The following is a 25,000-nucleotide window of genomic DNA, read 5'->3' on the forward strand; positions in this document are numbered from 1 at the left end:
CAATACCTTATTTTATACTATTATCATTAATTTGGGTTTCAAATTTTATTCTCTATTATACAGGTATACATTTATTTGAAAAGCAAGTAATACTTAATAATTAACCAGTGAGTTGGTGATGACAGCATGATCTGTTGTATTATTTATATTCACAGATCAACATTGTTTTCACTCCTTTGTGGACATATGGTGTCATGCATTATAGAATTTTATGAATTACATTCTTTTATTTCTTTTCACAGCTTTGAACTATAGAATTTTATAGTTCTCTGTAACCCTTATTCCTTTATGTGACAATTGATGTTCAGGTGAGCTAGTGTTGACATAATATATGGGATAATATGAATTAATTTTATAGATATGTTTATATAATGCTTTATTACTTTATACATGTTGCGAATGTTAGAGAAAATTTTTGATGAAATATATTTTTTACTATTTCTTCTCATAATCCAATGACAATTGATGGCATCTATACTTGTCGTGTCAAGAGTAAGCCCAAATTTAGTTGGCATTTGTTTGTGTATATATGTGTGTGCTCTCTCTCCCTATCCCTATTCTTTCTCTCTCTCTCTCTCTCTCTCTCTCTCTCTCTCTCTCTCTCTCTCTCTCTCTCTCTCTCTCTCTCTCTCTCTCTCTTCTCTCTCCCTCTCCCTCTCCCTCTCCCTCCCTCCCTCTCTCTCCCTCTCCCTCTCCCTCTCCCTCTCCCTCTCCCTCTCCCTCTCCCTCTCCCTCTCCCTCTCCCTCTCCCTTTCCCTCTTCCCTGTAATACCCTACCCTTAAATGAGATATTACTACCATATAATATATATATGATTTTCAAGGAAGATTGGAAGTGAATTGAAAGCAAATAGAATAATGGGCCAATAAATTCTGTCAGGGAAGCTTATAGGATATAGAGCCTTTTTACTAACTACAGAATTGCTGACTGGTTCAACATTGTTCACTGTGGATAAAGATTTGGAAACAGAACAGCTTTAATAGAACCACCAAAGCTTTAGTATGAAAAAGCAGGAGATTGAATAACTAAAGATTGAATAACTTCCTTTTGGTGAGTATTAGTTTGCATCTATGCCAATTGATAGATCTTTTTAGACACATTAACAAAATTGATTAAAGAAAATCGAAACTCCTTGAGAAGAGTTATCTCATTTAAACTGATAACTGTGACATACACCTTTTACATAACCTGGGGCAATAGCTATAGTTGTAGGGAGTTCAAAGTCATCTATAAAATGTGAGAGAAATTTTAAGGTGTTCAAATATTTTAGGGAGATCATGAATCAAGTAAAGTTTTACTTGACTGGACCAGGAGAATTGGTTGGTCTGTTTAATTGACTCCTGGTTTATTCCCAAAAATGTAAATTTCTGGGGCTTCATCATCTCATGTTTTTTTTGGACTGGGAAGGAGATGATATGGTTAAGAAATTCTCAGTAGGCCGCTGCATCTCATGAAGAATTTTTAGGGGGAAATTTCAATTTTTGTTTACATTATTATCATTAACAATATCATCATCATTATCATTTTCATTATTATTATTATTATTATTATTACTATTATTACTATTACAATATTAATAATGGTAATAAAAATGAAAAGTTATTTCCTGAAATTTAATTATAGTTTTGAAAAAAAAAAATAATAATAATAATTCAAAGATTGGGGCAAAGAGGTGACTTTAGGTAGACCTACTAATTGAGTTCTTAGTAACTAAGCACTTCAGGATCCATTCATGAGTAAAAGCAATTAAAACCATAACAGACAGAAAATGTATACATTTACTCCCAGTGTCAACAGGTAAGAAACATTCTCATACAGCTGATTGCATACAAGAGACCTCTTTAGTGAATTAAAATAAAGTAAATTAATGAATATATAAAGGTAATGAATTGCCAAATTTAAGGTTGAAGAAAATGTCGATAACAGGTCAGCAATTCATCCAGTCAGCCATAAAATTGGGAAAGAGTATTGTAACACTTTTCATTAGATGGATGAAGGCCCCCTTTGGGAGGAGAGGATTGGGTGAGAGTGAAGGGGGTGGGGTAAGGTAGCAGTGGATAGCACGAGGGAAATCATCGAGCCCATTATATTTTTTGGCCAGATGGCAGGCATCATAATATATATGAAAATCATCATGGCATATTTGCCTTTGGAGGAGACTGGATTGTTGCTTTTCTTTATATCACTATGAGTAATAACTCTTGTCTAGTGACTAACGATAGCAATTGCAATTATTAGTAGTATAACTGCTGTAATATTCACCAAAACAAGTTAGTTTAAAATCCCAAACAGATAGCAACACTCTTTCCTAGCATCAGCAGGAAAGAAAGTCTTGAATGGCACCAATCCACAGTCTGTACCAAGTACTATCATTAGAGAGCAGTGACACAGCAAAATGCAACCTCCTGCTCTAAAGTATAGGCGATGAATGTGCAGGCAGAATGAGAAGAGGAAGGTGACCCAGACCATATCCAGTGTCTACAATGTGCTCCAGTGCCAGTATGGCTGCTATGTGCTATGGCAATGGCAGTCATAATCACAGGTCTCTTGTGATTAAGGGATATTGAAAGAGAGCACAAAAGATCAGGATATATTACCTGAGGCTGCCTCCCTCTGAAGTGAAACCCACCTGGCTATAGTTCCCATCCTGGGGACCAGAATCTGTCTTAGATATAACTTCAGATAATTCTTAATATTAATGAAGTTTACTGTAGAAGTGATTATGAGTATAGGTACCAAAAAGAAGCTGCCTTACCCTATTACCTCTACTGAACCCCATGAAGTAGGTCAGATTTACAGGAAAGAAACATCCTGGGGTAAAGATAATTAACCAGGGCAGAGACAGATAGGAATATACGGTGAAATGCAGGAGAATAATACGGGGAGGGGGTCCCACTTTAATTGTAGTATGAAGGCTTTAACTGCAATCACAAGAGAATAAGAAATCAAATTACGTGATAAGGGAAGGAGCATGACAAATTCTGATTTTGTTGCCCTGATGTACATTTGCAGTGTCAGTTTAAATTAGAAATAACAAAAATTGTTATAAGGTTATTTGCAACAAACATTTGAGAAAAATGGATTTCAGATTTGACATATTGCAGGATGATTCTTTAGACATGGAACTTATTTTCTAACAAATATTTGAAAAATCTTAAAATTTTGAAGAATTTCCCCTATATGCCCATGCCCTCATTTATAAAGAGTATTTTTTCTATTAATGTCTTATTTAGATATGAATACACTGTACATATAAAGGGGGAATGGTCATGTAGTGTAAATCACAAACATGTCAAAATAATTTGGGAGAATTTTGAATATTTATCTTGGTGAAATATCAGCAATTCATGTGAAATTCTTTGGTTAAAAGATTAAAATAAGTGCTATAAACTTGAAAAAAAATTACATTCTCATAGTATGCATTTGACCTTATGGTTATATATTTTTTCTAATCATTTATTTATATATTTATTCATCTATTTTTAGAAGTAAAATTTTCTTGTACTTTAGAAATAGGTTGAACCTTACTAGTTCTACTAGTTCTACATTCACTGGTCCAGGGCTGTAATTTGAATTTGATGGTAAAGACCACTACTAGAGTCTGGTTTCAGAGTCTGATAAAACCAATGGAACCTGGTTTAACAGTGATTAATGGAGTTACACAATATAATAAACAGATATGTATTACTTTCAAATTACGCTTCATTGGTTTGAAATATATATCCCGTTCCAGCACCTATTTGATTCCAAGCATGCCAGATTAGTCAGATTCGACCTGTACTTTGTAGAATATAGATATGCTAGGAAATCAAACTATTATAACATTTGAATGTACGTAGGATATTTAAAAGGCAGTTTTATCATATTTGACTTTATTACACTGTACAAAATTTTGTACACATATCTACAATTGTGTCTGTATAAACAAAGGCACTTTTCTTTGGTAGATTCAATGCTATCCCAATCTGCACAGTGATGACCAATTAAAAGTTTTATTGGAAGGATAATAAAGTTTGGGCAACAGGTTGTTCATAAACCAGGAAAATGTGTAATTCACTCTTAAACCAGGAAAGTATTTTCCCATCCTAAAATATTTAACTTATAATCCTCCTCTTCCTAAACAACTTCTCAATTATGTGCTAATATATGAAACTTCATAGGGTACAAAAAAGAACAGTGTAGCATTGTGTGAATTTACCCAACTACATTTCCCCTGCAAAAAATTTAAGTGGATACATACTCATATCCCTTGATGTTGATGTTCCTTGAGGTATGACCTCTCATTAGTCATCATACAAATACCACTTCCCTACGAGTCACCGCTCTTGTAACCTTTCTCAACAAGCCACCAAAAAGTGCTGATATTGATTATGTCTTTGATCAGAAACTGAATAAAATATCTGAGGGCCAAATGCAGCAGATTAATCTTTCATAGCTATCAACATACATACCTTCAATATACATTGGTGTTAAATGCATTTTCCAAATAATTAATATGTATTTTGTTCAATTACTAGCTCAGGTACAACAATTGATGACATTATCAAAGTTAATGCAGCGTGGCTCTCCATGAACACAACTGGAATGATAAACACTTCCAGCTTACATTAAATCTTTTACCTATAACAGTCACATTATGAAATAATTCCTTTCATATATAATACAATAAAAAAAAAAAGCATTATCACAGTTGAAAAGTTCAGATTTCCTAATCTACCTTTATCCATATCCTAAAATCTTGCTTTTGAAATCACGCTCCCTTCCATCAACAATCTCCAGTCTCAGGTAAACTAATACGCAACTATTCAAAGTCTGAATCAAGGTTCCACCTGAAAGTCATGCTGATCTAAAACTGTAAAAAGGGAACTGCACTCTCCCTTGTCAAACATTAACAGGCATATTATAATTGCTTTTTTGAACATAAGAAATAGTTCATAAACATTTAGCATGTTTACACAACAATAATGAGATCAAAATAAAACATAAAAAGTACCAATAAAAAAGAAGAAAAGTGAGAAGCATGCCTTTGTCTTTGGAATATATGAGTGAAGATGTCTGTCTTTGTGATCGTATTGTATATATATATACCATTTTGTATACAGTTTATATACATATACATATATATATATATATATTTACAATTTTAGGATGTGTGAATGAAGCACCATTGAGGAATTAACAAGTTGATAAGCCTCTTCCCATAAGCCTCCAGTTATTACTGCAGACAATATAACTTTTTTGCTTTAAAATTATTGGAGGTATTACATACTATCAGACCAGTGTGGCAGATCTTTTGTTTGTCACTGTTGCAGGAACAGCTTGATGTAAAGGTGTAGCTTCCCATGCACCACCAACAGGATCCTCTGGTTCACCAGGAGCTGGAGACCCTTTCATCACTCCAAGAGGCTGACAAGTAAGTGGTGTAAGTGGCTGGTATACACCTTTTTGTTGTGGTGCTGGGGACGAGTGATGAGCAACCAAATTAGGTGATGGAGGAAGCAGTTTACTGTTACTTACAAGCACTTGTGCTCTTGGAGGCAGGACTGGAGAGAGTGGAGTGTCTCCTCCACTGCTCACACTACTAACAGAACCACTTGTTGTTCCTGTACTGCTACTGTTCATACCTACCAAGTTACTGGAACTCTGACGTCTATACTTTGTACTATATTTGTAGAAATCAGACATTTCAAATGGTTTTGTGACTTCACGAGAAGGCTGGAAAGAGCCTGCTGAGATTATCATATGATTGCGAGGTGAATCATATGGGACAGATGTTTGGGAAGTGTCTGCAGAATCTGAACGGGATGGGAATACACTTCCATTACTACTTCCTGTACTGCCAACACTGCTACCACTCAAGTTTAAATTAGATTGGCTTGCATTGACTGTGCCATTACTCTGGCAAGAATCATTCATCTCCATCATGCTCATGCTCTTTTTAGCCCTTCTGCTAGAAGCTGGAGAATCTAGAGAAGTCTCATACCACTCTTTCCCTCTTTCTTTTTTCATTCTAGCAGCTTCTGCAAGTGACATTAATGGTTCTTCAGCCATTGATGACATTGATGTGTTCATGGAGGAGTTGTGACTGCAAGGAGGCTCCATCTTTGGGCATGTTGCTCTAAGAGGAGGTAGTTCACTGCTGGATTTGGTAGATCTTAGGGGTGGGAGATCTGATACAGAAGGTCTCAAAGGTAAGATCTCCCCAGTGTTAGAAGTAGTGGTGGGTCGAAGAGGAGGGTGACCATCATGGTGCATGCTACTTGTTGGTCGCAAAGGCAACAATTCTGAGGATGGACGAAGTGGAGGAATATTTTCTTGATTGTGATTTGGCTCTGAAACAAATGTAGTTTCCATGTAACTTCTTCCACTAGAAGTCCTTACCAGTCTGTGAACTGTGCCACTCTGAGACCTCTGAACGGCACCATGACCTGTCCCACGATGGAGCTGAGAAGATGGTGCAGGCATGCCAGGACCACTCTGACTACGGTGGCGGTAATTTTGGGAGCTTCCTTGGAGTCCTCCCTGGGTTCTGTAGAGGGCTGCTCCATCCACTGCATCTTCATCTCCTCCTGCTCCTCCTCCTCCTCCTCCTCCTGATCGTTCACTTGAGATGGTGTCAAAGCTACAGTTTGCTGTGTTAGGATGGGAATCGCTTGTAGTGTCCATGGCTTCCTGATGGTGTTCTGGCAACTGGAATTGGTGATTGTGGTAGTGTGGGTGGTGGGGGTAGGACGCTGCATGGCTGGGATGTAAGAGATTTGGTGACAGTGTGTGTTGGTGATTGTGGTGTGAGGTATGTTGGGAAGACTGCTGGGGAATACTGGGGGAGGGCAGAGAATCGAGGTGTTCCATGCTGCGTGACTCCAGCCGCCCGTTGTTGGCGCGCCGACGGTCCAAACTGCCGTACCTGAGGAGTGGACCTTTTGTCATGCAGGGTGAAGTGCGCAATAGCTGAACTAAATACATAACCACATGGAAAGCTTTACTTTATGTAGATACCAGTCTGGCACTTTCATTATTCTGGAAAGGCAAAATGTGAATACATCACAGAACTTGCCAACATTATCTTTGTTGCATCAAAGAAATGAAGCCAAGTTCTGTGATTGTTCACCCCATTGAAACAATAAAAGCTGCCAACTCTGATAAACTACTAAAGCAATTGCTGTGCAGGAATTCTGATGATTTAGAAACAACCATCATGCGCTATCTCTAGATTAGTCCCAAGAAAGAATGAACTTCAACCTATAAGATTTAATTAAAACTTTTTTGGGACATCACCAGGATATCTTTAAAAATGTAAAATAAAATTTATTCAATCTACCAAATATGAAGAAATCCTGTGCCTTTGTTATAAAGCATCTTTACTTGTAAGCATTAAATATCAACATGCATGCTTAGATAATGTTCATTTGCTACTTCTGTAAACAAAGATTTATATATTTTGAATTTGGGACTAAAATGGCATGGTTAAGCAATGCTCCAATTTTAAGATCTGTCTTTATACTTTATTATATTCTTTTATAAAATATTGTGTAGAATGTTACATACATTGTCAATTTTTAACAGGATTTTATTTCCTGGAATAATTTGCCTATTATTACTATTAGCCCCTTTATAGACCTTAGTCATTCTTTGGTCCATGTCAATATGCAAACACAATGACACAAGATTTCTTGGAAATAATTAAAAATTTCAAATATCAAAATAATCAACAACTTTTAAAAGTTCATAAAATGCCAAACTTAAGTAAGAAAATATATTGTAAAATTGGCAAAATTAAAACATCTAAAAATAGTCTAATAACTAAGACACTTATGAGAAATTTTCATGCGTTTATGCAAAAACAAATACATATAGTGATATGCAAGGAATGGTCTGCTTTGTCTAAAGGAAGTACAACACATATAATAAAACTTTCATGCTACATAAAGAGAACAATGTATCATCCGCACCTATCCTGGGAGTCATTTCTCGGTCTGTAGGGTTGGTGGTGGTGGTTATGGTGGGACTGTTGGGGTGTAGTATTATTATTATTATTATTATTGCTGATATGGGTTGGGGTTCCCAGGTCATCCAGACTATGACAAGCAAGGGAAGTGCGTTGTTGGGGTATGTTGTAGAGACCTCCGGGTGTTTCAGCAAGAACAATGCCTGGATCGGGCACAGGATAAGCTCCATTGGTGGTCCTTGGGTGTGGCACCCGACCCTCATCCGCCGGGACTGACTGCGAGCGCGTGGAGAGGGTCGGGTACTGCTGACTGCGGTACTGACTTCTAGTGTACACAGAACTAGGGATGTATCCACTGAAAGTAAAGTAGTAGCTCAGTAATAATAATAATTACATACACCCTTTACCCAAGAAACCTTTCACATTAATTTCAGAAACATGAATTTCATTATCTTTTCTTGTGGGAATGGCTACCATTTCAGCTAGACACATACCTATGAGGTCTGTTGGGACTAGCTGATCTTGAGCTTGCATTTGGCTGTTTGTGGGGACTGGTTGGAGCAGAATGGACACCTCCAGATGATACACTGTGACCCCCTGGTGAGAGGTCCCTCCGTGCCCTTGCTCTGACCGGGGTAGATGGTGGTAAGGGTGACCTTGGGGAGACTGGAGGGTGAGGGGACAGTGCTGGAGATAGACTGACACCCTCGGTTATGGTTGTGTCTCGGTGGGAGTCTCGTAGGTGATCTCGAGGCGATTCTTGACTGCTACTAACTGTCGTGTTATTCGGATTCGTATTTTCATCGTATCCGCCCACACCTGAAAATTATATGAAAATATATATTATTTTTATTCTGATTATCTTTCTTACCTAAATTTTTGTAAAAACTAATTAATGATTCTTTGTATCACTTCATAACTTTTTGCTTGTAAAAGTTACTTAAAAAATTCAATATTCCTACCTTCACTATCCGATACAGGACGAGGCTTCTTCTTTTGCTTTGGCATACTATTAGCTGTTGCTGTTTGCTTGGCTCTTGCTGCTTTTAGTTTCTGTTCAAGATCTTTTAATCTCTGGGCAGACTGTTGGTAGGAGAGTTTGCGCTGCTTTCTAACTCCTTTTCTTGCCGAGGTCTCGTTTGCTAATCTCAGGGCAGCACTAGTTATTTTGCCCTGAATTTCATATTCAAGTTCCAAAGCAGCTACAGTCTCCTCCTAAAAAAGATATGAAGAAATATATATAATCTAATGACCTATAATATCTTGTCTCATTTATGGATAACTTTTATTTCATATCATAGAATTGTTCTTCAAAATATTATTTAAACTTATGAAACACTTGGTATTTAGAAAACATTCATTTTTCTTATACATGAAACAAAAAATATGGTAATATATAGCATACACTTATATTTGGTTTTATCTGGACATTACCTGTTTGTTAATAATCTTATTTATGAGATTTTCACTGAGTGTAAATGATGTGCCAACTCTTTTGCGTACAGTTGGTGGTGGTTGGCCAGGTGTTATAGGATATTCAGGAGGCAACTCCCCTGTCAATTCTCCTTCCCTTAAACATAGGAGTCTCAGTTCCTCTGTCTTTTCCTTCAGCTTTTCTTGAAGGGCATCACGACGTTCTTTCAAGGCACTGTGCATCTCCATCCTCGCCTGATGTAAACTCTCTGTACTTGCACTGTCCTCTGTAAAAGAAATATTAATATTAGCACATCCCACTCCAATGCTGATGACGTTTTGCATATCAAATAACTCCCTCATTTTCTTTTAAAATCCCTTGGATGATTTGTATAAAATACCTTTTCTTAGTTATAATAAATATAACAAAATCACTTCATTTAGACCAAAGAATGGAAGTAAGCGTTAATACTTTACATGGTGATTTGAATACTAGTCATTCATTACATTCTAAAGTAAAAGTTTTGAAGCTTCAATTACACAAAAATAATAATCTCCAATTAAATATGTATGAGATTAGTGACATACCTGCTAGAGAGTTGTTGACCAGTGATGAATGGGAGCCAGATCTTGATAGATTTGACGAGGAGGAATGGGTTGAGAGCGAAACGCAGCTGCGTGAAAGCTCAACTGCCAGTTCAGGAAATTCCCGAACCCCACTCACCTCATTCTGGAAAAGGGATATTATGTATAGTGATGTGCAGATGTACAGGATATAAATCATGAATTTCATAATATATTTAAATAGATTCTTGAGACTTTAAAAACTGGACAAGAATTGTATTTTAGTAAAGAATGGAAGTAAGCTTACTCTTGAGGTTTTGCAGTCAAGGTAGAACTGATGCTGTGCGATCGCCATCGACCAGATTGCTTTGCAGAGCGCCTGAGTCTCTGCGAACCAAACGTAAACACTAACGTTCCCAGGTCCAAATGTTCTTCTTGACACAGATACTCTGTAATGGAAGTAAGATTAAAGAATTTCCTCTTTGTTGAGTGCTGCTCATTGGTAATTTTTGTGTTCTAGAGCACACTAACCCTATAACCTCTATTTCAGATGTAAAAGAGAAAAAAAAAAATACATACTATAGGTATAATGATATATGATCAATGAGACACTGAACTCCATGCTAGTTACCCCATGTCTCCAAACTTCACTCTTATCTCCATGCCCTCTACACTGTAAGGGAAATAAGCCAAAGCTCTTAACTAAAGGATGGAACTTACTGTGTGGTTGCCTCAGTGATGGCTGCTAGCAGGTCATCGTGGTTGTCCCTGGAGTCTTCGATGGCATCCTCGTACAGGTTAAAGGAGCTCAGGGTGTGCACCACTCTAAACCAAACAAGACATCATGCATCACACTGTCATGCCAACAACAAGGCCACACATACTAACTCACCCACACCTGGCAAGTGATGCTAGGGTGGGCTGTTAGCTAGAAACTCCACTCCATCATAGTGGATTTAAGGTGACATAATAATTTTAGAACAAGCTGCAGCTGATTTACAACAGTTAAGGTCAGCTTGTATAAACCAATAATATAAATGTTTATACAGCCAAAATATTAATGCTAAAGCTTCTGTTATAACATTCACATACAAGGCTAAAAAATTATGCTGCAAACTTAAATACTACTTATACTAAGGACAAAGGATTGGTTGGAAAATGCTTTTAAGATTATTTTAAAATTTCAAAGGCATTTTTTCTCTAGCCATTTCATAATATGTGCATTAAATTACTGACTATATGAATATCAATATACATTATGTACATTAAGTTAGGGGATCTCCAGAAAGTGACTAATAATGTTGATATCATTACTATATTGATCAACACCTATCAGATTAAAATTGTTATATTTTACTTACATAAGGAAAATAAAAGCTAATCCTCTAATATCAAATAATGAGTCCCTAATTTGGTAAGCTATTATGATTAGTATTATTAGAATTTGGTGTAAGCAGGAGACAAGTGCATATAAAATGTATATTACAAATTATATGTATATATTGAGATTTTCAGCACTTTTTATTAAAAGTCCAAATACCAAAACAAGATCCACAGATTCCTCTTTCCATATACAGAACCATATATGAGGGAGAGTTGCAGGAACTAGGGGGGTTATTTGTTACTTCCTGTCAACAGATTGTTGCTTTTTAATGACTACCCACAATACAAACACACTTGTTTTCACTTGAACTCATGTGTAATTCCAAAGCTATTTTTAAGATTTAACTGTGTATACTGTGGGTTTTCATTGACTGTATCTTTTAACCATTCAGAATTTTCAATATTCCCAAAGTTAACTACAGCCAGGGAGGGAAGGGCACAGTAGCTGCCTAGTAAGCTGGCCAGCACACATACAAGCAGCAATTGTCCTGCAGTACACTGGACAAACCCAGGCTGCCAACAGCCTCGCAAAGCAGCACATAGGATCTTTTAAGTAAAGGAAATAGCAAAGTATATTGTTGGAAATTTGTTAGTAGATCATGGCAACTAATACAAACCATCTTGCCAGAACTACCTATATTCTAAGTGGTTTCTAGTCCTGGAAGAGCCTTTGCTATGATTGTCTTACCTCTTTGGATCATGTACTTCTATTGAGAACTTTCTCTCCCGAAAGTAGAGGTTCTCAAGCTGTTTCCACAGAAAGACACGTCGAGGTTTTCTCTTGTCGAGGTAGTCGTACTGAGCAATGCCACGGTAGCTGATACCAAGATACCAAGGTAAGTTGGACCTATCCCTCACCTCGTAGTAATGCACGCCATACGTGGGTACCCGCTCTACCACACTCATATACCTGGAAATAAGGATTTGGTTTACTCTTCATGTCTTGGTTTATATAGAAATTGTAGGAAATCAATTATTTCATTAATCATTCAAATATAAAACATTTAGTTTGGAAGGGATGTAAAGTGAGAGAAACCTAAACTCTCAATACCATATTTGAAAAATACCACCAACTCTTATATCACACTCATTTCTTACAGATACAAATGATTGTGAGTGAATATAACAACCCGTGCATTTTGTCACTAAATGAGCATGCAAATGTGGGAGACAAAGTGAGGTCACCTTTAACCTCTACGGACACCGACACATTATACCGCATAAAAACCGGTTGAATAGTTCTAAAATTCTTACGAAACGATACCTATGACTCAACCCACCTCTCCATAAACAAGCCAGATTCTTGATTAAGCACAATAGTTATCAGTAAAAACAAGACTAATACATATTAGCTACTTTCTTATGATCTCGAGTCATGAATACTATAAAGTTAAATATCTAAGAGTAATCGTCACGCCAGAGGAATGCCTGGCAGCTCATTTGCTAATAGAGCATCAAAGTCTCCTGTCCCTTCTGGCCGCCCCTTCCCCGTCACGCCGCGATGACTCTCAACCCTCGGTCCTCTCGCGATCCATTCGGGCCAGCGCTTTGGTTACGGGGGTCGCGGATACCATCAGTGCAAGACAAACGGCATTCTTTAAAGCCATGAGATCCATCTCCATGGTAACCTGACTGCCCACGTTTGTACATAACCTGACCCCAAGGATGTCCGGCTATACGCCCAAAAATACGGCGGTCACGATTCTGCCAGCCGCGATACCGTTGCCAGGTTAGTCTGGAGAGTCGTTGATATTCCCTGTGGGTGTAAGGACCCCTACCTCAGGCCCATCACGACCACGACACTGATGCCACTGACGGCTGACCAGGCTGGCCAAGGTCAGCTCCGCCCGTCCGCCCGCGCCCCTCTCAACAAAGACGAGGCTCTGGTCGCCTCCCACGCAAGATGCTGCGACGCAACACTACTCTTGCCTGCGAATCAGCAACAGCCTCTCGAACGCTACGACTACACGAGCCTCTCCAGTGCGACGGTTATGGGATTGGCTACAATGGCTCAAGTATTCAATACAATGCGGAGACTGAAACATCACTGGCTTTCTGGTGTTATTCAAATTGAGTATTATATTGATTAGTGATACTGAACGACAAAGAAAACTTGTAATTATGTTACACTGAATAATGTGCTAGATTTAACCGGAAAAAGAATACAACTGCAAGGAACTGCAACAATTCATGGAAGTCCAAAGATAGTAATGTACACAAGTATGCACGCACGCACGCACACACACAAAACATATACTTACTGTAAGATAGCGTGGCCGCGAGTGTGTCCAATTAGTTGCTTGTGTTCCTCAGCTACCCGTTCCTCACTGCAATAGAAGAAAAAAATCATCAGAAATATATCAAAACAACATGGGCGTGAGGAGGCTTATAAGGGAATCTCCTTGCAAGAAACCTACTGCGACCTAAAACCGAAACGGCGGAGGTAGACGGACGACCTGCGCTGTATGTTAGGTCATTAGGTAAACGAATAACCAAGCAAAAAAATCAATTCCTATTCCTATCCTGACATTCGTAAATTATTTACGTATCATGTACACAGAGAGTGCTCCAAACGCGGTAAAGTAAATGTAAAAATATTCGGTTCAGAATGAAAACTGTAGTTCCACAGACCATACATGCGTCACAAAACCTCTAGTCCCCACCCTGCTCCCAACGTCGTTCCCGTCATAAGAAATCAAACAAACTTTTTATATTGTAATACGGGTGTCCTCATGCATTTTCATACAGACCATAACGGCAAATACAAACCTGGTTTAAAATATTTCCGTTGTAAAAAATAAAATATATTACCATATATTCCAAGCTGGAATGCCGAGTGTGGGTTGCCACAGCTGGGCTCAAGGGTGGACAGGTACTAATGAGGTCTCTCTGCCAACAGGGGGAAGGGGAGGGAAGGGGGACACCCTCCACTCAAAACATAATCACACTTTAAACGTGTACACACGAGGGAAACAGCGACACAACGGCCCGCGTCGCTCTCCACACAATGGCTTACACATAGAATTACACATTGTGTGTGTGTGTGTGTGTGTGTGTGTGTGTGTGTGTGTGTGTGTGTGTGTGTGTGTGTGTGTGTGTGTGTGTGTGTGTGTGTGTGTGTGTGCGCGCGCGCGCGTATTTATTTGTTTTAATATTTGTATATGTTTCCATTTGTGCATGTAAGCGCGATTACTGCATACTCCAATAGTACAAGAAATAGTATTGATGTACTAAAACAAGTTACTGCATTCCTATGCTTCCCTAATGACTAGTGCCGTTAGCTCGACGCGGTTCAACTCCCGTGGGATTTTGTACCTTTAATGCATCTTGTGTCCATAACAGACCCCGCGCAACGTGCGATTCTCATGCAACCGCAACACCAGCTCTCTTCCACAAGTCATGTAATGTTCCAAGAGCCGAGCGCACTACCAGTGTCTTGGGTGGAGGCTCCGAGCCCCTTCCCCCAAGAGGTACTACAGTCACAAGATACAATGCATGCCGTTCACCCTCGCCCTTCTAAAAGGAGGGGAAGAAAAAGACCTTTTAAAAAGAGGGGAAGAAAAAGAACAGTTGTAATGTGTTATCACAAGCCGTAGCGATTCTATGAAAACGTGGGACTTTGTAACGACGGCTTTGCTTCCTAACAGGAGGGTAATTGTGATAGCGATAGGTAAGAGGCTAAGAGAGGACAGGCTCCAAAAGAAATCACACAAATAGTATACATGGCGCGATAAGGGTACATTCAACACTCCTTTCTGCGTTATACTAAGTATGTTCTTTCGTATAAAATTAAGTGTGATTTTTTGTAACGCTTTTTACCATATAACCTTTTTTCTAATGCTCGGAGAGCTCTTGCCTCTGTCTGGGCCCGAAAGAATGCATCTTACCAACCAAACCAAGTTTCGGTCACACACACACACACACACACACACACACACACACACACACACACACACACACACACACACACACCGAAAAAAACATCGCAATTCAATTACCGCCAACTCCTGTGGCGGCTCCACAAAAGCGGGGTACTTAGTCCGAGCAAGCATCTGATCTTTGTGGTCATTAAGACAAATTGGACGGAGAGAATGTCGAAAACTTTTTTTTTCTTTAGTGAGGTGGCCATTACGTGGACAAACCACCCCTCGACGCTGCCGGTTCGCCAAGCGACCGTCGCGCCACGAGAACAATTGCGGTGAGCGCGTCCTCGTGTTGACGTTCCAAACTCCCCTCACGCGTGCAAAAAAATCTAATGTGGAGGTGCTTCTGGGAACAATGCAGTTGAAATCTGCCGTAAATCTTGTCATATACAAGCGAAAGGGTAACCACGTTTCGGTCACACATCAAAAGATGGCTTTGGGTACAGAGAGGCAAACGTTTTTTCCCTCGTTTTCTTTTTTTTCCCTTTCTTTAGGGGAAAGACCTTTTATCAGCATCCCTTTTTATTTTTATATTATCATTTTTTCTTTACCTCTAAATCCCAGGCAGGTTGTGGGCACATAGGGTACGAGAGGACATTAATAATATCTGATTTATAAAAAAAAAAAAAGTTTCCTTCCCATGGTGTCGTCTCCTCCCTCTCCCTCTCCCTCTCCCTCTCCCTCTCCCTCCCCCTCCCCCTCCCCCTCCCCCCTACCCCTCCTCATTTGGGCGCATGAAAATATTCAGCAGCTTAACGATCATGAAATTCAATATCAAATCCGCCTTCCCGCTGCGAGCCACGAATAACAGGAAGGGGCGGAGAGGAAGAGGGATAGAAGAGGAAGGATAAGGATCAGAATAGAGAGAGATAAAGAGAGTGGGAAGGAAAAGAAATAAGAGTATGAAACAGCTAAGGTTCAGAAGGGATATAATATATCACTGATAAAAATTGAAGAAAGATATACGATAAAGTCAGAAAGGAAAAACCAACAAGGGAAATAACTAGTTGGAAAGCAACCGAGAGGAGGGAGGAGAAAGAAAGAAGAGAAAGGTGGTGGGGCGATGGGAAAAGGGAAAGGTGAAAGCAGAGGTGGGATAATGTTTGGGCAAGAGAAGATAAGAAACAAGGCAGGTGACGATGGCTATCTCAAGTGGACCGAAGAATAAGGGTAGTGGCAGGGAGGAATTCATCCCGCAGATACGGCGATAAGGAAAGGAGGAGAGGAAGTGTGTATGTGGTGGTGGTGGTGGTGTGTTATTTTGTCAATATTGTGTGTGGGGGGGAGGGGGGTTCATATATAATAGCACAATGATGGTCTCGCATTTTCTTTGGGAAAATGCCCTTTTTGCCCGTGACTTGTTCCATGCGTGGTTCGCCTCAGAAATTAAAAACTGGTTCGCCTCAAGACTGGAGCTCGTAACTCGGACAGGGATGTTTGCTCTGCCGTCCCCTGCTCTATTTTCCTGCGGTTTACCCCAGGACTCCTCTTCATGGCCGTGCCCACCCCCTGCCCCGTCACCCCTACATTCATCAGGGCTAAAAATGTCCGTCCCGCACAAAGCCGACGCCAGCCAAAACCCCTAAAAATCCGTGAATTAGAGCTGGGTAAAATTACGCTGGCCGCTGTCCGCCGCTGCCCCGTCCGAGGGACTGCTTCCCACGCAATTTTCGGCTTAGTTTGACCACGCCAGCGCTCGCCGAGATGGGCCGACCACGCCCACGAATGAGCCCTCTCTCTGGCCATCCCGACTCCTACACACGCATGGATGCATAACTGTATAACACACAGAGCAGTTATCGTAACACCAGCAGTATGGCAATTTACAATGCAGCACCGACACTTTTTAAACCAGTAAAGAACAAAGACCATTGTAATCCACAAAGTCCAGCTTCTTTCCGAACATGCTAATCTAGGGGGGAAAGCTGCATTAATCCAACCTCAGCCTCAGACAATACAAATCCTAACATGAGGTTTCCCCCAATGGAAGTAGTAATAAAACCCGACCGATCTCCAACCTTATCTCCTAATCACCACATCATTAGCCATGACTATCACCTTCCCAAATGACCCCCGCACCCCTTCTGACCTCCCCCAACCCGAGCCCCAATCACGGCCTCACCCCTGCCCCAAACCTCGGCCGCTGAACGAGTTCTGGGTCCTCGACCAGACCCAAGCCCCGGATAAAGAGTTTCCCACGGTAAATGCGCGCGCACGCATGCAGAAACACACGGGGAGCGACGGATGAAAGGAACACGAAGGATGATTTAATATATAGCACACACACACACACACACACACACACACACACACACACACACACACACACACACACACACACACACACATACCAAGAAAAAAAGGAAGGAGGGAGGGAGGGAGGGAGGGAGGGAGGGAGGGAGGGAGGGAGAGAGAGAGAGAGAGAGAGAGAGAGAGAGAGAGAGAGAGAGAGAGAGAGAGAGAGAGAGAGAGAGAGAGAGAGAGAGAGAGAGAGCGTTTAATTTGAAACTGGCATCGAAAATAAAAGGTGAAAACTAAAGAACAATTAGTAAAAGGATCACCACCAGATGATAACAACAACGATAGGGTGGCGGGTAAAGCCTAAGTCCAAATTTAGCGGCGAGAGGAGCGAGAAAAAAGAGAAACAGAAAAAGAAAACATGCTAATCCGAGGCTATCGGCAGCGCAAAGGCTGGCGTCCCTCGCGACGTGCCCATAATGCCTCCTGCTTTATGACCCAAAAACCCTTTGTAGGAGGGAAATAAGCGTAGGCAAATAATATAAAAAGAGGAACATAAATAACTGATTATGTTTCCCCAGCATCATAAAGTGGCCCAAATGGTTCGTTTTGGGTTAGGTGAGTGTCCCACGTTAACACTATGGTAAACGTTGCATAATATAATAAAGGACATTCGGCATAACAATACTAGAGGAAAGAACGAGCGAGCGAGAGCAAACGGCCGCTTCGGGAAAAGAGAGAGAGAGAGAGAGAGAGACAAACGGGAGAGGGGGGGAGGCACAGCCAAGCCCAGGGTGACAGCCGTAAAGCACATGTATATTAATGTGTGTAGAACCGGTAGCCTGTACATATGTAAACGATAAAGCTGAACCTTCGCCTATTGTGAAGGGTTACACAGGCTTCCAGGGGAGGCGAGCACGTTGCAGATTGAACGAGACCAGAACCGCAGAACGAGTTCTTGTGAACAATGTGGCTTTCAGAGTTGAACCGTCTCCTCCGGAATGACATGCCGTTTGCTGTTTTACGTCCTGCTCCTCCGTCAAAATATCATAGTGAAAGTGCTCATTACAGACATTCAATAACTGAAAAATATTAATCAAATATTAACCATTAGCAATGAGCCATCAAATACATACCAATACTGCAGTGACGGGTGATCACGGATTACACTGGTGGGAAGCACTTGGGCCTTCTTCAGGTGCGAGTGTGTCGCCGTCTCACTGCAAGACAGAACAACGGCGCTCACTTACTGGACAAACGACCAAGCCATGCTCGTACATCTAGCTCTCTTACATCAGGTATAATCATTACATGCTGACCATGATTACTCTACATAAATCTAAAAGAAAATTTCATATTTTCTGTTATAGAATTCACTTCCACCATAACACGACCAAGTAGCCTCGTGACTAGGAATGTGTCGTGAATCGTGCGCCAACCTCAACTTTACACCGAGCACAACCTCAGGAGTGTCAACTTACTGGGTGAAGTCGCCGTACGTTGCCTGTAAAGCGAGAGCCGCTAGCCGGAATGCTGTGTCGCTCTCCAACTCAAGCTGACCCTGGAAAAATAAAAACATTATTAGTGAGAGCCAATGAGGATAAACTAAACTTCGCCCCCAACAAAATTAGAGATGTAAATATTATTCATTCCATCAAATCAAATAAAACACAAGTAACGGTGATAAACGTATCAATGTAACTGTTCAATCAATTATGCTCGTCCTTGGCCAATAACGCCAAGCGCCGCATTGAAGTCTCAGTGGGTACAACGCCCACCTGCCCTTCTCGTCCCCTTCTAAATCGCAGTTTACCCAAGTTCATTGCGGGGTCTATTCCCATCCAGCGTCCACAATCCGCACCTCTTCATCAACCGCCTTGCCGTCCACCCACGCAGTTTGTCCCCGCGTTTCCACCCCTCCACCCACGTGTAGGGTAACAATAAGCGCAAGACCCCGGTCGTTTGTCAGCGCTGTGCCGGCAAATCTGTACCGTTGGCCACATTTGTACCTCGTTAATACGCGTTGTTGAGGAGGCCGGGATTTGGTTCACCCTCCGCCTGGCCTCGCCGACAATTAATAATCCTCCGGTGCGAGGACAATGCCACTTGGTCCTCGGGGATTCCCAGGTGTGGCCTCAAGACGACGTTTATCTCGCCGACAGCGCTCTGGACTACGTGTGATCGTTGCCGCAGATCCATTTCCCACAAGGATGTGAACTGTGAAATCGAGGTTTCGGAAACTCGTGAAATGAGGGAATACATATAGGACATGTGGGTGTGAGGGAAGGAGGGAGAGTCCGGCACTAACTTCCCACAGGTTGTTCATGAGGGGTAATGAGAGCGTGTACCTGTTTCACCCTAACCATAACGCACTGCATTCCACACAGGTAATGGACCGTAACGATGTGCTCGCATTTACGAAAAAAATAATGATTCTTACATTCCAGATACATTTTCTGAACTTGTAATTTTTTTCGTCCACGGAGCTGTTTATTCTTGGTTTGAGACAAATGAGGGATCTTGCTCGAAGAGAAACTTTCCTTTTATCCTTCTCATATAGAACATTAAGTCTACCTCTAGAGCATGCGCCCTCGACGCTAGTTATTTGAGACTGAACCTTGTTCAAATATCAAACAGTTGCGTTCAACATGCAAACAAATGGTGCGGTAATTGCAAACATCTTGCAGCACTTTCATTCTCGACCATCGGTCTCAGCTGTATGCCCCTGTTATTCAATAAGCGCTGAGTAATCACCTTGTGTCTCCTTGTGTTAATGCATATACATAAATCACCCCCCCCCCCCCTTCCTCTCACTCTTTCAACTACCGTGATGTCTCAACCATGACAGTATTATGCAATATCAAAAACAACTATGTTGCGAAAGTGGATCACCAAGTGCAGGCCTGCATCTCCTACACATGGTGTGCATGGTAAGCTCCGCCGCGTACGTAGACATAACGCGGTGCCGCGCTCTTTCGTGATCATTAAGTTCCGAGTGTACATTGTGTGCGGGGGAGGGGGGGGGAGCATGACTCATGGCGGGGGCTACGTCCGGTGTGTCCCGGCGGCGCACGGGGCACTTCCACACCGCTGCTTGCTCCCCACTTTCCCTTCCTACTTGCTGTGGCCTACTTGCTGCCTCTCCTCGCTCTTATGCAACGCGATGTGTGTATAATTCCTGATAAATAAATCACATTTTGGTTACGTAAACAAAACACGAAACTAACACACAAACTCGTTTTAGTGTGAGACCGTTCAAAACCTCACTCCCACCCACCCACTACTATAAGGGGCGGGTAAATGTGGGCGGCATCGTATTTTCCCATGGTCGGTGGCCGCCGCGACCATCTCCACCTGTGCCGCGCGGTAAGCTGATCGGTTATGTCCACCCTCTATGACTACAAACTCCAACGTCTTCGGCCGGAGTTCAGAGTTGGAGAAATTGCTTGCTTGCTTGACGCTCAAATAAATGCCACTTCGCGTTGTAGCAAACTGAAAACTTGAGTTTTCATTACAGATTGCATGGTGAATCCCGCAAAGGAAACCACGCTTACGCATGGACACTCAAGGTATTGGTGGAATGCTGGTTTACGGGTGAGGGTCATCGCGGCCCCGTAAATGAAATTGCTTTGCGTGACTGGGCAACGGCTACGTAGCGTAAAAAAAGAAACTTCTAGCTTTGCCCGATTCCAAAAAAGGTAAGCTCTAAGCGTCATCTAAGCTGATTATTATCAGTCCCGGCAAAGGGGAGACAGGTGAGGGCAAGGGCTGGTGTCAGGTGGGAGCGGGAGTAACGACACCCGGGGTTCTCACCCGCTGCAGCTCCAGGTTTAACGCCCAATGGAGGTAACTTCCGCCAGCGCCGTGACGGCTGGCGCCCGTCCGCCCGCACTCCGCTACCGCAAATCACGCTAGCCTGGTATATATCACCGCCAACCGCCACTCGCTCGTCAGGACTCTTGAAATCTGACATGCCGTCACTACTTTCCGATCAGAGATACTACGCGACGGAAAGTTCTAATGTAACCGCTCTTCAATTATCATATTCAGGACCTAAAAAGAAAAGAACAAATGGCAGAATCGAGCCTTGCTCTACAGCACCCGTGGGCGTGGGTGTGGACTGCGTCAAGATTAAGGCGTCAGCGAAGAAGCGAGCGCGCTCGACACGAAACGACAGTCAGGAGGCGAAGCCACATGGGCTGGGCTGGCTAAAAGCATGGATGACCTAATGCTGGGCTCAGGGAAGGAGGAGGAGGAGAGCGGGGAGTGCTGAGGGAATGCTTTAGTTGTCTGTGTGGGATGACATGAATGAAACAGGAGGCAGTGCGTGCTGACACAGGAAGTATGTTTGTCGGTATGCATTTACGTACCACAACAACAACAAATCGTGAACGGAGAAAAAGGAGTCGCGAGTGATGCCATTATTCAAATGAAAAGTTTTGAATTAGTCTCGCTTTATCAGCTCTTCTAAACCCACGTTTTGAAACTAAGTATGGCACGATGGCAGAGAAATCCTTTCGCTCTACCATACATGCTTCGCACCCGAACCTTCTAAAAAGTAGGTGTGCTCCTTTGTTCACTATCATTCAAACACAGGCACACGCGTACAAACAGACAGAGAGAAAGAGAGAGAGAGAGAGAGAGAGAGAGAGAGAGAGAGAGAGAGAGAGAGAGAGAGAGAGAGAGAGAGAGAGAGAGAGAGAGAGAGAGAGGCGGGAGGAAGAGGAAGAGGGAGAGAGGGGGCGGGGGGAAAGAGGAAGAGGGAGAGAGGGGGCGGGGGGAAAGAGGAAGAGGGAGAGAGGGGGCGGGGGGAAAGAGGAAGAGGGAGAGAGGGGGCGGGGGGAAAGAGGAAGAGGGAGAGAGGGGGCGGGGGGAAAGAGGAAGAGGGAGAGTGATGGGGGGTCGTGCAATATCCTTACGTCTGGATGTTGATATAACACAAAGCCCTATACCTACTGCCATAGGGACAAGCCACTTTAAAACCAAACGTCAATTCTTCCCTTACAGGCTAAACCCAATGTACATAATCCTTTTACTTAACCTGGCGCTTTATATAGAGCAACTGGATATCTATTAAATGTACGTTCCTTCTTATTCGTCTAAATAACGATGAACACGTTGACAAAAGGCCTGAGCAGCGAGGCATGTCCTCAAGTGTATACAAATCAGGTAGCGCTGGAGCGGCGGGGCGCAGGCCAAAACAAATACCCAGATGAAGCAGAGAGGGAAGCAAGGGAGACGCTGGCTACTGAAGGGGATGGTAGAGGTAGGTGGGGGGGTGCATAAAGAAAAAAAGGATAAATGAGACCCTAATATGAAGTTGTTAAAGGTGGTGACCGCACGTAGATGACAAGGAAAGAGGAGTAAATCAAGGAAGGAGATTAACGAAATGGACATGGAACGGGAGACGAGTAAACAGGTATCAAGGCCAAGAGCGCCGCGTCACGGGCTGACTCAGGCAACAGACCTTGCCGGAAGTATGGTCATCCCAGACCCTAAGAGGAGCTCCTCTGCCTTACCCTGTGCATGGCTCATCCTCAGCCGAGTAATTACCAATTACCGCTAATGGAGGCTTACACGAGAGGCTGCCCAACAAACAAAGCTTCCTTGAACGCTTGGCCTTGCGGGAGGAAGATCATTTTTTGCGGTGTAGATTCCGCGACGAGGCAGGTAGGCACAAGGAACATGTTCATTGTCCTCAGCTGCCTCTCCGCCAGGTGGTCATAAGCGAGGCCGTGGACCTGCTAACCATGCAACGCCCGCACGATCGCATATCAATGCATTTCGATGTACGACAATTAACAGGGAGAGGGCGGTGCATACTTACGTGCGAGCAAACCGGTGTCGTGGCCAGCCCGTCAAATTCAGTATCGTCTCTTCTATTCAGTGTACTTCATAACCCTTCCGTCCGAAGGGATGACATGACATTTTCCTCCTCGCATGCGCACAACAAAAGCGAGCCTATGAACCTCTAACCATGAACCAGCAAAACCTGCACGTAAGACGGTTGCCCGACACGGGCAGCCGCCTTACGTGCCATGCAAGATAGAGAAGTGCGTTGCCATGAGCCGCGTCTCGAGGATTCTCACATCAACACTGCTGGGCTACAATGCATGAACTCTCCTACATAGTTGAAGAATTATCTTAATAGCATGAATAATAGTATTTCCAAAGCTAGATCTCAACTACAAACTCATAAGTCTACAGCCTATGCAATGCTCTCGCCTCGAGTGAGCTCAAGGCGCCTTGGCCACATACATCCGCCTTGCCAACGTCACTGCGAGGTAAGTCCCCGAACTGCCAACAGCTTATCACATCGTCCAAGGGGTTTCACGCCGGAGGTTATTTATGCGTGGCCTCACACCAAATGCCAAGCACAACAACCTAAACAGGGACATGTCAGCCTCCCTCACCCCTTCGGGGGCGTCCGTTCAGAACCAACGCCACGAAGCTTTTTCTCATTGTGTGCGGATGTTTAGACATTTTCGGAATCCTCCAGGTGTGTACAATTGTCCAGGTGTCAAGAACCGCGTCATCAGGCTCCCAACTTTCCCGGCAAGAATCCACGGTACATTCGACGCGCGCAGGTCGCAAGAAAATGCTGTACCAACGCTTGCCGGGGGATCGGATCGACTACACGGGCGATAATCCCATACTTCCAAGGCGAGTCGTCAGACCAACAATTGAACGGGTTTATCGCGGCGTGAAGTGTCCCACGGAATTGCCTTCAGAATTCCAGTTCGCTCGCTACCGCCGTCCTGCCTTTTTATGGCCCTTGTCCACCCCCCCCCCCACTCCTTCCTCACACACAAGGCCTTACGAACAGATAACAGTCTCCGGTAGAAAACCTTCCATTCTAGTACACCCGAATAACTGTGCGCGTGCGCACACGCACGCACTCACACACATGCACAAACACAAACTCTCTCTCTCTCTCTCTCTCTCTCATATATATATATATATATATATATATATATATATATATATATATATATATTTACACATACATACATACATACATACATACATATACATATATATCACTAAAAAGAAAATCTTGTCTAAAAACTCCATTAGTTACATTTATCTGCAGATGTGGGCGTCGATCAGTGGCATAAACCCCTTTCAGATTAAAAAAAAAACTACCCGTTTGTCCCCGCACTAGATATCCTTTATTTAGTGTTCTTTATAGTGCGCGGGCCCTTCCCTTCTCACGGAATGAACCCCCGAAATTCCCCCTGGTAACACCACCAACCCCCAACCCCCTCCCCCCTCCCCCTCCCCCCTCTCACATGAATGCCCAAGCGCTGGATCCTAATCACGTCTTTCTATGGGTGTTATCGCACAACCCAATCTCTTTGGGGCCGTTCTCCTTCGGGCTGGAAATAACTCACTCTCTAATTGAAATCACGTACGAGCGGAACGGGATAACTGCACGATCCAGACACACGCTCAGACACAGGTACAGACACAGATAGGCACAGACAGACACACACACAAGCGCGCGTTCGCGTGCCCATGTGTCTAACT

The 25,000-nt window shown here is 42.6% G+C and overlaps 1 protein-coding gene across 13 annotated transcripts in view; it reads right to left on the reverse strand.

Annotated features, from left to right (window-relative positions):
• Positions 1-3,856: 3,856 nt before the first annotated feature.
• LOC122242614 (uncharacterized) overlaps positions 3,857-25,000 on the reverse strand; it is a 448,283-nt gene continuing 427,139 nt past the window's right edge. For 8 of the 13 annotated variants that reach the window (XM_086537781.1, XM_086537775.1, XM_086537777.1 and 5 more), the window contains 12 exons: positions 18,952-19,031; positions 18,607-18,690; positions 13,571-13,636; positions 11,998-12,219; positions 10,647-10,751; positions 10,234-10,375; positions 9,951-10,092; positions 9,384-9,649; positions 8,912-9,164; positions 8,444-8,768; positions 7,954-8,304; positions 3,857-6,908 (listed from right to left, as the gene is read on the reverse strand). In XM_086537781.1, coding sequence (XP_086393907.1) covers positions 5,273-6,908; positions 7,954-8,304; positions 8,444-8,768; positions 8,912-9,164; positions 9,384-9,649; positions 9,951-10,092; positions 10,234-10,375; positions 10,647-10,751; positions 11,998-12,219; positions 13,571-13,636; positions 18,607-18,690; positions 18,952-19,031 — 3,672 coding nt within the window. In that variant the 3' untranslated portion in view covers positions 3,857-5,272. The remainder of the gene's footprint in view (positions 6,909-7,953; positions 8,305-8,443; positions 8,769-8,911; positions 9,165-9,383; positions 9,650-9,950; positions 10,093-10,233; positions 10,376-10,646; positions 10,752-11,997; positions 12,220-13,570; positions 13,637-18,606; positions 18,691-18,951; positions 19,032-25,000) is intronic. The other 5 variants (XM_086537782.1, XM_086537784.1, XM_086537783.1 and 2 more) reach the window with 1 other exon arrangement.

This window comes from Penaeus japonicus, unplaced genomic scaffold, assembly GCF_977035675.1.
Source record: "Penaeus japonicus unplaced genomic scaffold, GWHDUDI00000001_assembly GWHDUDI00000006, whole genome shotgun sequence".
Taxonomy (NCBI): domain Eukaryota; kingdom Metazoa; phylum Arthropoda; class Malacostraca; order Decapoda; family Penaeidae; genus Penaeus; species Penaeus japonicus.